Genomic DNA, 19,048 nt, shown 5'->3' on the forward strand with positions numbered 1-19,048 from the left:
ATTCAGTGTCAAATTGTTAACAGGTTAATTACAGGTGACAGGTGAGCTGTTGCCCGCATTTCTAATTTTTTCTCTCTGGTATTTCTTTACAATTTGGCAGTGAACTAGTTAGGTTTAGACTGCCTGACATGATTCTCCCAGCAATCCAGTCTGTCAGATTTAATGTGTGAGTCTCAGGAAATGGTTTGGTACTTGTTGAGTGTATAACATGATGTAAAACAGTTAAAAGCATTTTAATGTGAGGTGCATAACTGGTGATTCACGCGTTCTATTTAGAAGCAGCACGTGAAAGAACATCACAGACGTGAATTACTATCATTCCATTATTGTAGCTACTCATCAGCAAATCCATTAATGTTAAAGTTCTATTCATTCCATTACCTTGGTAATTAAGCTCTTACAAAAAGAAATAAGTGCAAATATTTCAAAAGAGTGCGTGCTATAATGACACAGAATAAGCAAATTACTGGGTACCACATCATGCTCTAATGCAAGCAAGGCTGATCGAGGTTACTGTTCTACGCGAGAAAACAATATAATAAACTTCTATCCTTAAGAGCTCTATCTAGCTCTCTCTTGAATGCATTCAGAGAATTGGTCTCCACTGCCTTCTGAGGCAGAGAATTCCACAGAGTCACAACTCTCTGACTGAAAAGGTTTTTCCTCATCTCTGTTCTAAATGGCCTGGCTTTGAATTTGAAGAGGTGACCGACAGGAAAGCTATGCCATTGCATGAGTGTAAAAGTCCAGTGATTCTTCGGTCAGTGCTAAAGCACAGTCGTGCTGCTTCCAGCAGAGTTCTGGTTGGATTCAATGGGTGGCTTTCTTTTTGATGATGCCTTCAAATGGGCTGTCAGAGATACATAAAGATGGGAATTTGCTGCGTATACATTCTTCTATTTTATTCTCTCAATTTTGAACATCTTAACAGAAGGCAGCTGCTTTGTCAAACGTACCTTGAGCTAATCCAGCAAAATGCCACAGGCTCCGTGAAAATTGTGCTCACCATCACTGGTACGTGAGCATGGCTTTGCACCTCCACAGGAAGGCCTATTCTCTGGGGCAGTGCAAAGTGGTACCCTTCCATTTATTTCCACACTTTGAATCTTGTCCTGAACCTGGAAATTAAATTCTGAGAGGAGTGGACAATATCCAAATAGAAAGATCAGAACATTTCGTGGGCTGAGCAGTGAGCCCTTTGACCAATTTGAATGAATGAGTACATGTGGCAAGTCACAGTGAAATTCTTTGCTTGCGTACCCAAGGTATGCAAATAGTCGCCCATAAAGGGCGCTGACAAAGTTACAAACTACCCCTGCACCAGGTCCCCCATTGTTCTTCCCCCATCCCTCCCTCCCCAGGCCGGGCCCCCCATTGTTCTCCCCCCCCCCCCTCCCACGGAAGGTCCTCATTTGTTCCTTACCTCGGCAGCGGTGTCCTCACTTCCACATGTCCGTCCTCGTCTGTCGGCCGGCGCCATCATCGACCGCAGCACCGATATCTCTGGACACCTCCCTGGCATGGAGCCAGGCAGACCCAGGGGCTGGCGGTGGGCTCCGACCCACGTGGATCTGGACTCGGCTTCTCTGCGGCCCACCAGGCTGTGTCTGCTGGGACGCATTATAAAGTCACCACTTCAGCTTAGTTTAGTTTACTGTCACGTGTACTGAGGTACAGTGAAAAGCTTTTGTTGCGTGCTGTCCAGTCAGCAGAAAGACAATACATGATTACAATCGAGCCATTTACAGTGTATAATCTTGAATGGTGACATTTCTCACAGTTGTGGCAAACAGATCAGGAATATCACCCAATGGGTAGTGTGCAAAATTATTGACCTGCAGCGACAATGTAATTGTAATGAACTCTCATGGTTTTCCACCTACTTTAGTTTAGTTTAGTTTAGAGATACGGGAGTCGATGCGATTGTTTTCCGGACCGTATCTCCGGTCGCTCTGCGGCCTAACATCGTGGAGCTGGCGGCCTTACTCGAGACTGACTTTGAGCCCCACCGCGGACCGTGGACCTACGCTCCCTTGCGATCCCTTGCCTTGGATCGACGCTCCAACCGCGGCCTGCGGATTTCACCATCGAGGAGCTTGCAATCTCGGGTAGAGATCGATGTCGGGAAGCTCCAAAATCGCAGAAGGCCCAACCTGGGGTCTGATCGCCCGGTACGGGGGAGCTGAGATCCCCCCGATGTGGGAGCTTGATCGCCCCGACACGGAGGGCCCGACTGCCGGCTGTGGGAGCCAAGATCGCCCCGTTAACGGAAGGCTCGAGGCCCCCGACCACGGGAGAACTAAGAAGGGAAGAAGATTGAGCTTTTTTTCGCCTTCCATCACAGTGAGGAATGTGGTGGATGTTCATCTTAAAATGTATTTTGTGTGTTTTGTTGCTTTTTATTGGTATTTAGATTTTAGATTTAGAGATACAGTGCGGAAACAGGCCCTTCGGCCCACCGGGTCCGCGCCGCCCAGCAATCCCCGCACATCCTATTAACACTATCCTACACCTACTAGGTTCAATTTTAAAAAAACATTTACCCAGTCGATGAACCTACAAACCTGCACGTCTTTGGAGTATGGGAGGAAACAGAAGATCTCGGAGAAAACCCACGCAGGTCACGGGGAGAACGTACAAACTCCGTACAGACGACGCCCGTAGTCAGGATCGAACCTGAGTCTCCGGCGCCGCATTCGCTGTAAGGCAGCAACTCTACCGCTGCGCCACCGTGCCGCCCCTATGATTGTATGATTGTACGGCAAATGAAATTCCTCGTATGATGCAAAACATGGCTAATAAAGTATGATTATAATTATGGTTATGAACTAAACTAAACCACTTGGTTTGCAGGATCTGCGAGTGTCTTTTGCACAGGGAAGGTCTGTGGGCAATGACGAATGTGACAGGATTGGGATTCTCCAGGAGTTAACGAAGTTGATGGGCCGAATGGCCTAATTCTACTCCTATCACTTATGATCGTATGATCTTAAGAAAGGGTTGTACATGGAATACCTGCAATAAAACTCTCAGTCTCCATGATTCAAGTCATAAGTCTCTGACTTGCGATAGCAGAGATGGTCTGATGTGATGCCTGAAACATGCCTTTATCGAACTCAATCTTTTGGCAATTTGGCAATAATAGCAAAGTCAAGTTTAGCGCACACATCCTGAAGCCTGTGAGAAGGTGCAAGCAACCTTTGTTCTTGAACCAGTGCTCATTCACAGTTTCCAGAAATGTTGTCTTTTGACCGCAAACTGAAAGAACGAGTGACTTATAATTGCAGGGATTCGTGTGTACCTGTCAAACTGTTACTTCTTGCTGATGCCTAACCTGTGCAATTTGTGAAAGTAACATCTCTCAGACTGCAAGAACTTTCTTCACACCTTTCCTAGCCAATAATTGGCCTACCAGGGCACCACCCTGGCTGATGTCATCTGTTGCTGGCCCTGATTTTGTCCAGGTCTTTTCTTGCCTCCAATTCTCCCTCCCCTCCCACACCCCTCCCACCCCCTACTTTCAGTCTGAAGAAGGGTTCTGACTAGGGTAGCCAAATTTCTCACACCCAAATAAGGGACAAAAGGTGATGTCACCACCCTGCGCCCCACGTGACCTCACCCAACCGGGGCCACGTGCTCCCGTTCCACCAATGGTGGCCGCCCGTGCCGGGAGGCCGGTTGCTATGCAACCTCCGTTAGGCGGCGCCCAAGCCTCCGGGCCTACACTGTCCGCGCTTGCAGCGGCCCCGGGCCTACAGTGTCCGGGCCTACAGTGTCTGGGCCTACAGTGTCCAGGCCTACAGTGTCTGGGCCTACAGCACCCTCCGGGTCTACAGTGTCCGGGCCTGCAGCGACCCCCTGGCCTACAGTGTCCGGGCCTACAGTGTCTGGGCCTACAGTATCTGGGCCTACAGCACCCTCCGGGCCTAATACGGGACAAGGGCGGTCCCGTACGGGACAAACCAATTTCGCCCAAAATACAGGATGTCCTGACTAATACAGGACAGTTGGCAACCCTAATTCTAACCCAAAACATCACCTAGCCTTCTTCTCCAGAAATGCTGTGTGTCCCGCTGAGTTACTCCAGCATGATGTGCCTATCTTTGCTATAAATCAGTATCTGCAGTTCTTTGTTTCTACAATGCATGGAGATAAGTTTGTTTTCTTTGATCCCACCTCTGTTTTGTCCCAGGTGGGATGCAAGATTGCTGTCGTGTTGTTTCTCTACTTCTTCACCACAAACTACTACTGGATGCTAGTGGAAGGCCTGTACTTGCACTGTCTCATACTGATGGCCTTCCTGTCTGACAGAAAATATCTCTGGAGTTTCACATTCATTGGATGGGGTAAGGTACTAACAATTCCTTTAAAAATAAACAATGAAAGACTTCCAAAAGCACGGAAGGAGGCAGATGAAGACATTGTTTATCTAACATTTTCAGCTGAAGCAGACACTTGCCAAGGAGAGTGCATGTCCACCTTGTGCCCATGTTAGTGCGATAATTTTAGTGGTATAGGCATGACTTTCTTTTTCCCTTCTGTTAAAAATAGTTTGTTTATTGCCAAGATCTACCTGTGATATCAACTTTCGGTCGCTTCTGATTTATGTATTTAGCCCAGTTTCGGAATATGTCTAATCTTATTCCGTGGACAACAAATGTTCCCCTCTGGACTCCTTGGCTGTCTCATCTGGTTTTGGGTGAGCCAAGGAATATAATAGACTCTCCAGAAGTCTGACGAGGAGTCTCGACCTGAAATGCCACCTATTCCTTTTCTCTAGAAATGCTGCCTGTCCTACTGAGTTACTTCAGATTTTTGTGTCTGTCTTCATAATAATAGTCAATAGTATTTTATTTGTCACATATGCAACTGCACAGTGAAATTTGTTTTGTATATATTACACATGTGGGCGCCGCCATTTTGGGGGCCATTATTCAAAGTCCACAAAGATTGGTCGGCCCGTCCGGCCATCTTATGTCCGGGGGGCACCTCCGGTAGCCGACCTTCAAGGCACTGGAGGCATTACCCCGGTTCACCCTCCCACCAGCCCACACTCCTCACATCCGATGCAACACTTGTCCCTTTACCTCCCTCCTCAACTCCATCCAAGGACCCAAACAGTCTTTCCAGGTGAGACAAAGATTCACCTGCACCTCCTCCAACCTCCGCTGCTCTTGATGTCAACTTATTTACATCGGCGAAACCAAGCGCAGGCTCGGCGATCGCTTCGCTCAACACCTGCGCTCGGTCCGCGTTGGCCAAACTGATCTCCCGGTGGCCGAGCACTTCAACTCCCCCTCCCATTCCCAGTCTGACCTTTCTGTCATGGGCCTCCTCCAGTGCCATAGTGAGGCCCACCGGAAATTGGAGGAACAGCACCTCATATTTCGCCTGGGCAGCTTGCAGCCCAGCGGTATGAACATTGACTTCTCCCACTTTAGATAGTTCCTCTGTCCCTCCCGTCCCCTCCTCCTTCCCAGATCTCCCTCTATCTTCCTGTCTCCACCTATATCTTTCCTTTGTCCCGCCCCCCTAACATCAGTCTTAAGAAGGGTCTCGACCCGAAACGTCACCCATTCCTTCTCTCCTGAGATGCTGCCTGACCTGCTGAGTTACTCCAGCATTTTGTGAATAAAAACCTTTGATTTGTACCAGCATCTGCAGTTATTTTCTTATACTCTTCACATCTGACGTCTCTAGGTGAAGATGAATATGTTTCATATCTTTAGAGATTTCATGAAGGGGCGTGACGGTATCGCTCAGTAGGTTGATGGAAGGAGGCAGGAATGAGAAAGATTGCGAGTCAGACTTCAGTATTTGTTAGGAAAGATTGTAATCAGCACACTAACCTGTCCATCTTTCTGGATGAAAGCTGAAACTCAAGCTCCAAATTGTGCTAAATGTAATCCCCAAAATAATGTAACTTGTGTAATGGCCATCTACTGTAATGGCCATGAGAAGTTTTAATGGAGAATTGATTTTCGACCTCCATTCAGTCGAATTAACAGTTTCTGATCAAATCTTTCAAAGGCATTTTTCAATTTTGTATTGTGATAATGCATGGTTAATAATAATCGAGGCATCTTCCTAAAGAGCACAGGTTTCACAATGTGCTTAATGCATTGGAGAATCATTAGTGAAGTGAAACCTAATAAGTCAAGCTGCTCTCTTCCTTTTCCAGGAGTCCCATCAGTCTTTACTGCAGCTTGGGCTATTGTCAGAGCAACGATGGCCGATGAAAGGTGAGAAAACATTTTTTTTCTTTGTTGTTTAATTTATAAAGGTCTTTTTTTGAAAAGAAAGTGGAAGGATTTGATCTTCCTTCATTTGCCAATGCTTGCAGAAAGATGGCTGTATTTATGCTTTCCACCAAGAGGCACAGTGCACACAGGACCTCAAATCCCACATTCTGCATAACACTGGGATTCATGATCGAGTCCCAAAGATTTACATCACTTTTAAACTTTCAAGAGCACGAGAAATTCAGTGTTTATGAGTAGATTTATTTTTTAGATTTAGAGATACAGCGCGGAAACAGGCCCTTCGGCCCACCGGGTCCGCGCCGCCCAGTGATCCCCGCACATTACACTATCCTACACACACTAGGGACAATTTTTACATTTACCCAGTCAATTCACCTACATACCTGTACGTCTTTGGAGTGTGGGAGGAAACCGAAGATCTCGGAGAAAACCCACGCAGGTCACGGGGAGAACGTACAAACTCCGTACAGACGGCGCCCGTAGCCAGGATCGAACCTGAGTCTCCGGCGCTGCATTCGCTGTAAGGCAGCAACTCTACCGCTGCGCCACCGTGCCGAGTAGAATTGCATCAGCCAGGATTTTATTTATTTACATACAAATGATTATTAACACACCAATTACCCTAATTAAACGTTATTCCCTTATCATGTACACTGTAAATGGATCGATTGTAATCGTGTATTGTCTTTCTGCTGACTGGTTAGCACGCGACAAAAGCTTTTCACTGTACCTCGGTACAGGTGACAATAAACAAAACTAAATTAACTTGATCCTGTCATAAGGTCATACGTGACAGGAGCAGAATTAAGCCATTCGGCCCGTTAAGTCTACTCCGCCATTCAAGCATGGCCGATCTATCTCTCCCTCCTAATCCCATTCCCCTGCCTTCTCCGTGCCAGGGTGTCAGGGGGTATGGGGAGAAGGCAGGAACGGGGTACTGATTGAGAATGATCAGCCATGATCACATTGAATGTCAGTGCTGGCTCGAAGGGCCGAACGGCCTCCTCCTGCACCTATTGTCTATTGTCTATTGTCTATTGTCCCCATAACCCCTGACATCCGTGAAATATGAATTAATTTGAAAAAGTTCTTGAGGTCAAAAACCTAATGAATATCTTAGTGAAATAGATTATATCTCTTCCGTAAATATTGTGCCTCTTTGAAACATAGACTTGGGTGAGACCCCCCTAATAATTCTAAACCTGATAACATTATTTTCAGCTGTGAAATCAGCAAGGCCGCATTTTATCATCAGCTGAAAGTTGAAAACAAATATTCATTCTTGGGATATAGGCATTGCTGGAAAGGCTGAGATTTATCTTGTGCTTCTCACTGTTCTTGAGGGAAAAAAAGACAAATGCTGCAACTTTGAGCCGAAGATGATTAAGCAGCAGGTCAAGCAGCACCTGTGGAAAGAGAAACGGAGTTAATGGTAAAGTCTGAGACCCTTAGACAAATGAAAAGGAGTGGCAATGCCCAGTGAAAGAAGGTGGTAAATTATTGTGCAGGAAGGAACTGCAGGTGCTGGTTTAAACCGAAGATAGACACAAAAAGCTGGAGTAACTCAACGGGACAGGCAGCATCTCTGGAGAGAAGGAATGGGTGGCATTTCGGGTCATAGAAACATAGACACATGGAAAATGGGTGCAGGAGGAGGCCATTTAGCCCTTCAAGCCAGCACCGCCATTCATTGTGATCAAGGCTGATCATCCACAATCAGTAACCTGTGCCTGCCTTCTCCCCATATCCCTTGATTCCACTAGCCCCTAGAGCTCTATCTAATTCTCTCTTAAATTCATCCAGTGAATTGTGCCCCTCTGTGGCAGAGAATTCCACAAATTCACAACTCTCTGGGTGAAGACGTTCCTTCTCACCTCAGTTTTAAATGGCCTCCCCTTAATTCTAAGACTGTGTCCCCTGGTTCTGGACTCCCCCAACATTGGGAACATTTTTCCTGCATCTAGCTTGCTCAGTCCTTTTATAATTTTATATGTCTCTATAAGATCCCCTCTCATCCTTCTAAACTCCAGTGAATTCAAGCCTCGTCTTTTCAATCTTTCCTCATATGTCAGTCCCGCCATCCCAGGGATCAATTCCATGAACCTACGCTGCACTGCCTCAATTACAAGGATGTCCTTCCTCAAATTAGGAGACCAAAACTGTACACAATACTCTAGATGTGGTCTTATCAGGGCCCTATACAACTGCAGAAGAACCTCTTTACTCCTATACTGATATCCTCTCGTTATGAAGGCAAACATGCCATTAGCTTTCTTCACTGCCTGCTGTACCTGCACACCAACTTTCAGTGACTGGTGTACAAGGACACCCAGGTCTCGCTGCACCTCACCCTTACCTAACCTGACACCATTGAGATAATAATCTTGTTTTTGCCGCCAAAGTGGATAACCTCACATTTATCTACATTATACTGCATCTGCCACGCATCTACCCACTCACTCAACCTGTCCAGGTCACCCTGCAACCTCCTAACATCCTCTTCGCAGTTCACACTGCCACCCAGCTTTGTGTCATCTGCAAACTTGTTTGTGTCGAGACCCTCCTTCAGAAATGATTGGTCTGGAGCTGCAAATGGGAGAAACAAAAACATCATCTGCAATTATCAAAGGAAAATATTATTTGTGATAGAAATCAGAAATTATGATGAGGAAAATACTAATCATCTGAAGTGAATGAACTAGTATTGTGTTTGGAATCCTGTAAGGCAACCAGTCTGAAAATAAGGTGCAAGTTATTACTTTCGTGTTGAGTTATGGTGGAACAAAGTAGGAGATTTCTCCTGAATGTTATTTCTACCATATAATGTTTTTATTTAAAACATTTTTATTTTCACTTCTCCAAATTCAGTTTGTCAGCATGCCGCCACACCTAGAGCATATACCATCTGTCCCAATACTAACAACAACATAGTAAGCCAGAAAAATGTCCTTGTGCTATTCAGTTTAGTTTAGTTTAGCGTTACAGCGTGGAAACGGGCCCTTTCGGCCCACCGGGTCCGCACCGACCAGTGATCCTCGCACAATAACACTATCCCACACACACTAGGGACAATTTTTACATTTACCAAGCCAATTAACTTGCATACCTGTACGTCTTTGGAGTGTGGGAGGAAACCGAAGATCCTGGAGAAAACCCACGCAGGTTACGGGGAGAACGTACAAACTCCGTACAGACAGCAACTCTACCGCTGCGCCACCGTGCCGCTGTGATTAATGTCAATCTGTGCAGCAGCCATAAAGAATTTCTGCAAGTACAGAGTCCAATTTCTATGTAATGAACGGGGCACAATTTGGTTGTTAAACAATTTGTGAATGGTGGGTCGAGGACCATGTGGTTAATTGTGAGGACAAGTAGTTGCCTTAATATTTATTTTTTTGGATGCTTTGGATGCCTCGGTCTCATATTTTTTATTCCCTCCATTTCAATTGGATTCAAACCGAGTTGGATTCTGATCAAGCTTACTGATAGAGGACAGAGGGGTGTGGTGGAAGGACAGTATTATGGCTGGAGGTCTGTGACCTGTGGAGTTCCATAGGGATCAGTGCAGGGGCCTCTGCTGTTTATGTTATACTAGATTAAGTGGACCCGTTGGGCCAAAACCTCTACTGCATTGGTGCAGCACCCTCCCTCCCTCCCTCCCTCCCTCCCTCCCTCCCTCCCTCCCTCCCTCCCTCCCTCCCTCCCTCCCTCCCTCCCTCCCTCCCTCCCTCCCTCCCTCCCTCCCTCCCTCCCTCCCTCCCTCCCTCCCTCCCTCCCTCCCTCCCTCCCTCCCTCCCTCCCTCCCTCCCTCCCTCCCTCCCTCCCTCCCTCCCTCCCTCCCTCCCTCCCTCCCCCCCTCCCCCCCCTCCCCCTCCCTCCCTCCCTCCCTCCCTCCCTCCCTCCCTCCCTCCCTCCCTCCCTCCCTCCCTCCCTCCCTCCCTCCCTCCCTCCCTCCCTCCCTCCCTCCCTCCCTCCCTCCCTCCCTCCCTCCCTCCCTCCCTCCCTCCCTCCCTCCCTCCCTCCCTCCCTCCCTCCCTCCCTCCCTCCCTCCCTCCCTCCCTCCCTCCCTCCCCCCCCCCCCCTCCCTCCCTCCCTCCCTCCCTCCCTCCCTCCCTCCCTCCCTCCCTCCCTCCCTCCCTCCCTCCCTCCCTCCCTCCCTCCCTCCCTCCCTCCCTCCCTCCCTCCCTCCCTCCCTCCCTCCCTCCCTCCCTCCCTCCCTCCCTCCCTCCCTCCCTCCCTCCCTCCCTCCCTCCCTCCCTCCCTCCCTCCCTCCCTCCCTCCCTCCCTCCCCCCCTCCCTCCCTCCCTCCCTCCCTCCCTCCCTCCCTCCCTCCCTCCCTCCCTCCCTCCCTCCCTCCCTCCCTCCCTCCCTCCCTCCCTCCCTCCCTCCCCTCCCCTCCCCTCCCCTCCCTCTCCCCTTCCCCTTCCCCTCCCTCCCCCACTCCATCCCCCTCAACCCCCTTATCCTCCCTCCTCCCCCCTCCCTCCCCTCCCCTCCCTCCCCTCCCTCCCCTCCCCCCCTCCCCCCTCCCCTCCCCCCTCCCCTCCCCCCCTCCCCCCCTCCCCTCCCCCCCTCCCCTCCCCTCCCCTCCCTCCCTCCCTCCCCTCCCCTCCTCCCTCCCTCCCTCCCTCCCTCCCTCCCTCCCTCCCTCCCTCCCTCCCTCCCTCCCTCCCTCCCTCCCTCCCTCCCTCCCTCCCTCCCTCCCTCCCTCCCTCCCTCCCTCCCTCCCTCCCTCCCTCCCCTCCCCTCCCCCCTTCCCCTCCCCTCCCCCCTTCCCCTCCCTCCCCCACTCCATCCTCCTCAACCCCCCTTATCCTCCCTCCTCCCCCCTCCCTCCCTCCCTCCTCCCCCCTCCCTCCCTCCCTCCCCCCCTCCCTTCCCTCTCTAGGAGATAGATTTAAACTTTAAAATGTGAATAACTTTTAAAATATAACACCCGATTTCAATGAAACTTCTTCCATTAGCACCAAAGGAACGACGGTGAGTAAAATTGTCTCACTATCGTGTACCGTTTTGACTGTAGTTCAGGAACAAACAAACGAGAGTTTTAGTATATAGATATCAATGGCTTGGACGTACATGTAGACGGGTTGGTCAGTAAGTTTGCAAATGACAGCAATGTTGCTGGGGGTCACATAATTGTGAGGGTGTAAACAGCAGGGTATAAATCAGCTGTAGAAAGGGGCAAAGGAATGGCAGATGGAGTTTAATCTGAGCAGGTGTGAGGTATTTCACTCTGGGAGGATAAGTATAAGGAGAAAATATACAATCGACGGCCTAACCTTTAACAGCATTGAGGTACCGATTGTTCTTGGGGAAAATAAGCCATATTGTATGCTTGGCTTCATTGGATGGAGCATTGAGTATAAGAGTCAGGAAGTCACGATGCTGCTTTATAGACTTTGGATTGACATGGTGGCACAGCGGTGGAGTTTCTGCCTTACAGTGCCAGAGACTCGGGTTTGATCCTGACTTCGGGTGCTGTCTGTACGTTCTCCCCGTGTCTTGCACAGGTTTTCTCCGTGTTTCCTCCTTTAGTTTCCTCCCACACCCCAAGGACGTACACGTATGTAGGCTAATTGGCTTAGAAGAAATTGTAAATAGTCCCTGGGGTGTGTAGGATAGTGTTAGTGTACGGGGATCGCTGGTCGGCGCGGACTCGGTGGACCTGTTTCCGCGCTGTAGCTCTGAACTAATCTAAGACTTTGGTCGCTGCATTTGGAGTATCGCATGCAGTTCTGGGCGCCCCATTGCAGGAAGGATGTGTACACTTTGGAAAGGGTACAGAGGAGGTTTACCAGAATGATGCCTGGATTAGGGGATTTCACCTCCAGGGAGAGGTTGGACAGACCTGGATTGTTTCCTCTGGAACGCTGGAGGTTGCAGGGTTACTTCATAGAAGTATGTCAAATTGTGAGAGGCATAGATTGGGTAGACAGTCAGAACCTTTTTACAAGGATAGAAACATCAAATAGAAGACATAGCTTTAAGGTGAAAGGGGCAAAGTTTAAAGGAGATGTGAGTGCAAGTTTTTTAAACTGAGGGCAATGGACACCTGGAACACACTGCTGTTGGTGGTGACTGAGGCAGAAACGATAGAGGGATTTCAGTTTAGTTTATTGTGATTGAAGACAGTTTTGGATCGACACATCGATCTGCAGAGAATGAAGGATGTGGATTATGTGCGAGTACATAACTCTTGGCCTTGGCATTGTGCATGGCACAGACGTTGCGTGCCAAAGGGCATGTTCGTGTGCTGTACTGTTCTACATTTTAAATTAAAACCATGGCTGGCACAAGTGAAAGGCTAATTAAAATGCTTCTGCTCGAAAATTAAAATGGTCAGTTAAAATGGTGGCACAGTGGTAGAGTTGCTGCCTTGCAGCGCTTACAGCACCGGAGGCCCGGGTTCGATCCCGACTACGGGTGCTGTCTGTACGGAGTTTATACGTTCTCCCCAAGACCGCATGGATTTTCTCCGAGATCTTCGGTTTCCTCCCACACTCCAAAGACGTACAGGTTTGTAGTTTAATTGGCTTGGATTTGTATACTTGGTATTGTTGTATTTTGTATATTAGTTAAATTTAAGCATAGGCATTCGCTATACTTTGTTACATTGTAACTGCTGTAATCATTATTAGCCATTTAAATTTAACAGTGTAGGCATTCTTTATACTTTAGTACATTGGAACTGCTGTAATCAGTAACACATTAAGACGTATTATATGTGCTTCCACATTCTTTGAACCATTTGCTTTATCTTACACTTTCTTATTCCTTGTTACATTGTTGCGCATCATTTGCTTAGGCATTCCTTACACTTTGTTACATTGTAAAACTGTTTCGACATTCTTTGAACTTTGTTGGTCGATGAAAGATAATGGTGGCAAGATAAGGAGAAGACATAGGCCTTGGGGTGATGGATGGATGTGAGGGATGGACTAGCAGGGAAATAAGGGTGGCGGAAGGTGAAGAGATATAAACATTAAGATAAGGATAAAGTAATAATTGGGATTTAATGGTGGCGGGATAGAAAGGGGGACTTCAAAGGAATGAATGACTGAAGAAAGGAGTGTGGGTATGAGGTAATGTAAAGAAGATAAGGTTTGGAATAATCCTATAAAATTAGGCTGCCCGGTGTACTAAGTGGGCAGTCAGGTGGTTGGCTTCCTGATTGTTCCAGCCGTTGTTTGCAAATAAAGGCTTGTAACTTCTCAAAGAATTCTCCGTGTCGCCTGTCTTAATTTCGAGGATCAGGGAACCACAACAGTATACGTGTAAATTGTCCCTAGTGTGTGTACGATAGGGTTAATGTGTGGGGATCGCTGGTTGGTGTGGACTCGGTGGGCCGAAGGGCCTGTTTCCTAAACTAACCTGTATCTCTAAACTAAAAATGAAACAGCCATAACTAACAATAGGAGGCCTAAAAGTTGTGTTTGTATTAACATAAATTTCTTTCTTTTTGTGCCATAGATGTTGGGAACTAAATATAGGCAACTTTCACTGGATTTATCAAACACCAATTGTATTGGCCATCGTGGTAAGTGGAAGCTATAACTTGAGTTGCAGCTCTGAATGAAAAGTGGAGAAGAAAACACAGTTATCCAGATTAAAAGAGTTAATATTTGAACTTTGAAGAATAAGCTAAATGTTTTGCATGAAAGTAATTCAAGGCAACGCATTATTATTACTATGATCATTCAAATCATTCACATAGTTCTGTAACCAGGGCTAGCAGGATCAACATTTCAACATTATGCAATATTTTAAAAAATAGCACTAATGAACATTGCTCTATTAAAGCATAACAACATAAACAATATCAGATTCAGACTGAATCATACTTTACACAATGTGCAGGGAGAATATTTTTTTGTGTGTTTTATACATTAGGATATGAGGACTAGCTGGACTGTTCTAGTGTTGCAATATATTATGATCATTGCACAGAACCATTCATCGCTGTTGACGGTTTAGTTTAGCGATATAGCATGGAAACAGGCCCTTAAGCCCACCGAGTCCACACCGACCATCACTCACACTAGTTCTATGTTATCCCACTTTCCCATCCACTCCCTACACACGTGAGGCAATTTACAGCGGCCAATTAACTTCCCACACAACTTTGGGATGTGGGAAGAAAGATGTGGGAAGAAAGATGTGGGATGTGACTGCCCCCGACCACGGGGGAACAAGTAGAAGAAGATTGAACTTTATTGCCTTCCATCACAGTGAGGAATGTGGAATCCACTGTGTTTGTGTTAACTTTTATGTGGCTGTGTGTCTTGTTGCTTCTCCTTAGTGTGGCTGTACCGTAACTCAAATTTCACTGTACCTTAATTGGTACATGTGACAATAAACTGACCTTGAAACCTGGAGGAAACCCACGCGGTCACGGGGAGAATGTGCAAGTTCCAACACAGATAGCATCCAAGGTCAGGATCGAATCCAGGTCTCTGGCACTTTGAGGCAACAGCACTACCAGCTGCACCACTGTGCCACCATGCTAATCTATAGACTAAAACTCTCATGTGTTTGTTTGTTTGTTCCTGAACTACAGCCAAAACGGTACACGATAATTTTAGGCCCACCTTACTCACCGTCGTCCCTTTGGTGCTAATGGAAGGTTTCATTGAAATCGGTGTTATATTTTAAAAGTTATTCACATTTTGAAGTTTAAAAGTTTAAAGGGGGAGAGGGGGGGGTGGAGGGGAGGAGGGAGGGAGGGAGGGAGAGGGTGTGGAGTGAGGGGGGGAGGGGGAGGGGGTAGTGGGGGCTGAGAGGGTGCTGCACCAATGCAGGAGAGGTTTGGGCCCAACGGGTCCACTTGGTCTAGTATTTCCTAATAATGACATATTGTTCTTTGCAAAATCTGTAACAAATATATCACATATTAGTTCATATTGTGGTTTAAAAAGAATATACCTAATTGAGATAGAACAAAATAATTGACCATCTTTCAAGTTAAGTCGAGTTTATTTTCATATCAACAAGTTCAGTAAGATGGAGGTAAAATGAAAAGTTTACGTGCAGCTGTTTCACAAGCATATAGACACAGCACATACACACTAACATAACTTATACATAAATTATACATATACATAGCACAAATGGCACGTATATTCTACAATATATTATTGTGACGATTATTTGTTTTGTTCAATTCGTTACTGTATTAAAGAACCAACTTTCAGAGGCAAAAACTTCCATTGACATGTCTTGCAAATCTAACATATAATATACGTTAATATAACTCAAGAAATGTGACAAGCTATTATACCTAATTATTCCATGCAAAATTATGGTGTGCACTGCGATTGTTTTTAAGAACTCCGTTTCATTGCTGTGAATGAGTTGCTTGTCAACTTAGATGAGTCAACTTTGCAATGAGCTGGTGCAAGAGGTCATGTTGCATACAGTGAGCAATTACATTGGTTTTTCTCTCCTGTAAATGGTCCCAGAATGTAAGTCGCGTTTCTTCTCGGCGACAGTATTTGTCGTTTCTATAGCAACCGGACATTTTGGATGCAGTCAATACAGCCCTGAAGTAAGCAAAAGGACTTTTTTATTAAAAAATGTGAAGTTAGAGTCAAAGAGTCATAGAGTGATACAGTGTGGAAACAGGCCCTTCGGCCCAACTCACCCACACCGGCCAACATGTCCCGGCTACACTAGTCCCACTTGCCTGCGCTTGGCCCATATCCCTCCAAACCTGTCCTATCCATGTACCTGTCCAACTGTTTCCTAAACATTGTGATAGTCCCTGCCTCAACTACCTCCTCTGACAATTAAGTTGCATCTAAAGATTCCACAGACAAATGATTTTATTCCACTCTGCAAACCTATTTATCTTCATACTTTCCATTTCATTATAACGCATTGGTCATTTAATTGACTACTGCAAATTACTTCTGTGTGTAAGTAGGTTTAGAGATACAGTGCGGAACAATACAATACAATACAATACAATACAATATATCTTTATTGTCATTGTACCCAGGGGTACAAGGAGATTGGGAATGCGCCTCCCATACGATGCAATAATTTAAGTAATTTAGACAACAGCAACCCAACGAAACAAATGTAACAGTTTTAGACAGGGTAAAGTGCAAGTTGATCTATGCGTTGTGACCATCCGGCTCAGCAGGACCGGTTCATAGCAGCTATGGCCCTGGGGATGAAGCTGTTCCTGAGTCTGGAGGTGCGGGCGTAGAAGACCTTGTATCGTCTGCCCGATGGAAGGAGTTCGAACAGACTGTTGCAGGGGTGTGAAGAGTCTTTGTGGATGCTGGTGGCTTTTCTGAGGCATCGTGTGTTGTAGATGCCCTCCAAGTCTGGTAGCTGTGTTCCGATGGCCCTCTGAGCTCTATGGACTACCCGCTGTAGAGCTTTCCTTTCTGCCTCCGTGCAGCTGAGGTACCACACAGGGCCTACGGCCCACCGGGTCCGCGCCGACCAGCGATCCCCGCACATTAACACTATCCTACACCCAATAGGGACAATTTTTACATTTACCAAGCCAATTAATCTACAAACCTGTACGTCTTTGGAGTGTGGGAGGAAACCGAAGATCTCGGAGAAAACCCACGCAGGTCACGGGGAGAACGTACAAACTCCTTACAGACAGCACCCGTAGTCGGGATGGAACCCGGGTTTCTGGCGCTGCATTCACTGTAAAGTCCATATGAAATTCCAACTTCATTATTCTATCTTGGACACACGATAATGAAACATTCTTGAACGTGCAGATATTGCACTATGCCAACAGAAACAGCAGGTTGCTTTCTGTAGCAATGCACTCTAATTTGGCTGTAATTAGACAGCAAAATAAATGAGGATCATTGTCTAAAGATGAAGGTTGCCTAGCAACTTTGCACAGTTGCAAACCCACCTTAAAAGCAGCAAGAAAATGATTCAAATCAAACGCAGTTTGATGCGAACACAGACCAGGAAAATTTAGGCTGAAGACCAAAATATTTTAAGAAGAGGACACAAAAGAGAAAATGAGCAGTAAGGGGAGGAAATATTCATTGTCCTTACTGCCCCAGAAGTCCAGAACCAGGGGCCACAGTCTTAGAATAAAGGGGAGGCCATTTAAAACTGAGGTGAGAAGGAACTTTTTCACCCAGAGAGTTGTGAATTTGTGGAATTCTCTGCCACAGAGGGCAGTGGAGGCCAAATCACTGGATGAATTTAAGAGAGAGTTAGATAGAGCTCTCGGGGCTAGTGGTATCAAGGGCTACGGGGAGAAGGCAGGAACGGGGTACTGATTGTGGATGATCAGCCATGATCACAGTGAATGGCAGTGCTGGCTCGAAGGGCCGAATGGCCTCCTCCTGCACCTATTTTCTATGTTTCTATGTTTCTTACTTCGACACTTGCAGCACTCAGAAGCCACCAGCTGGTATTTGCTAGTAACACATTCACTGTCATTATCTTTGTTACATGCAGAACCGAGAAGTAACAATCTGGATCACAATCTAGTTACACAATCACGGGTCTGAAGAAGGGTCTCGAAACCGAAACCTCGCCCTTTCCCTCTCTCCAGAGATGCTGCCTGTCCTGCTGAGTTACTCCAGCTTTTTGTGTCCATCTTCGGTTTAAACCAGCATCTGCAGTTCCTTCTTACACAAGTCACAATCTAGTCAGTTATTATCATATTAAGCATCTTTACCTTTGTACTCCATTGCATACGGAACCATTTGTATAATGTAAGAGTAAAGTATAGATACTGTGATTAACACATCAATCTACCTCACCTTTGTACTTCCTCAGTTGTTATCTTTTAAATGGCACAAATGTCCTGCTGTCCCGACTTAACTTTGAGAGATATGATCACAGGCTTTGACTGAGACCTCCTCCCCTTGTGCAAGTTAAACAAACCAACTGTTGATGGTTAATGATTTGAGTCTTATTTTAGATCGACTTCGACAAGATCTGTTAGAGATTGAAGGGAAGCTTTCATGTTTTAAAACTAAGCCATGTCCTACGTGGATAGGTGTTTGTATCGTACTGATTAGCCGTTATCTCTTTTTCAGGTAAACTTTATTCTCTTCGTAAATATTGTTCGAGTGCTGGCAAATAAACTTCGTGAGACCAATGCTGGGCGATATGATGCGAGGAAGCTATACAGGTAACATTTGATGACATCAATCTATTCCTTAACATTACCACTTTAGTAGCAAGATTGTTAAAACTTCACATTACCTTTGCAGTGCGACTATTTTTGAAGAATTTTCCTGTAAATGTTTCGCAGTCTGCTGCAGTTTCTCAGTCTGCTGTAGCTCATTTGTTTCTGAACTCAAAACATATAGGTTTAGTTTAATTTATTATTGGCACCAAGGTACAGTGAAAAGCATTTTGTTCTGTGATATCCAGTCAAAGAACAGACTATACATGATTACAATCAAGCCGTCCACAGTGTACAGATAAAGGATAAAGGACACTACATTTTGTGCAAAATCAAATTTAATAAAGTCCAATTAAAGATAGTTTAACAGTCTCCAATGAGGTATGGGAGGTGAGGATGCACTCTAGCTACTGAGAGGATGGTTCAGTTGCCTGATAACAGCTGGGAAGAAGCTGTCCCTGAATCTGGAGGTGTGTATTTTCATTCTTCTATGCCTCTTGCCTGGTGGGGGAAGAGAGACGAGGCAGTGACCGGGGGAAGACTGGTCATTGATTATGCTGGCAGCCTTGCCTAGGCAGCGTGATGTGTAGATGGAGTCAATGGAAGGGAGGTTGGTTTGTGTGATGGTCTGGGCTGCGTCCACAATTCTCTGCAA

General features: G+C 46.4%; 1 protein-coding gene across 2 annotated transcripts in view; it reads left to right on the forward strand.

Annotated features, from left to right (window-relative positions):
* The window catches only part of LOC144596347 (parathyroid hormone 2 receptor-like), an 86,756-nt gene that overhangs the window by 44,900 nt on the left and 22,808 nt on the right, over nucleotides 1-19,048 (forward strand). For both annotated transcript variants that reach the window (XM_078404595.1, XM_078404596.1), the window contains 4 exons: nucleotides 4,193-4,346; nucleotides 6,182-6,242; nucleotides 13,737-13,803; nucleotides 18,302-18,396. In XM_078404595.1, coding sequence (XP_078260721.1) covers nucleotides 4,193-4,346; nucleotides 6,182-6,242; nucleotides 13,737-13,803; nucleotides 18,302-18,396 — 377 coding nt within the window. The remainder of the gene's footprint in view (nucleotides 1-4,192; nucleotides 4,347-6,181; nucleotides 6,243-13,736; nucleotides 13,804-18,301; nucleotides 18,397-19,048) is intronic.

The sequence above is a fragment of the Rhinoraja longicauda genome, chromosome 8, assembly GCF_053455715.1.
Source record: "Rhinoraja longicauda isolate Sanriku21f chromosome 8, sRhiLon1.1, whole genome shotgun sequence".
Taxonomy (NCBI): Eukaryota; Metazoa; Chordata; class Chondrichthyes; order Rajiformes; family Arhynchobatidae; genus Rhinoraja; species Rhinoraja longicauda.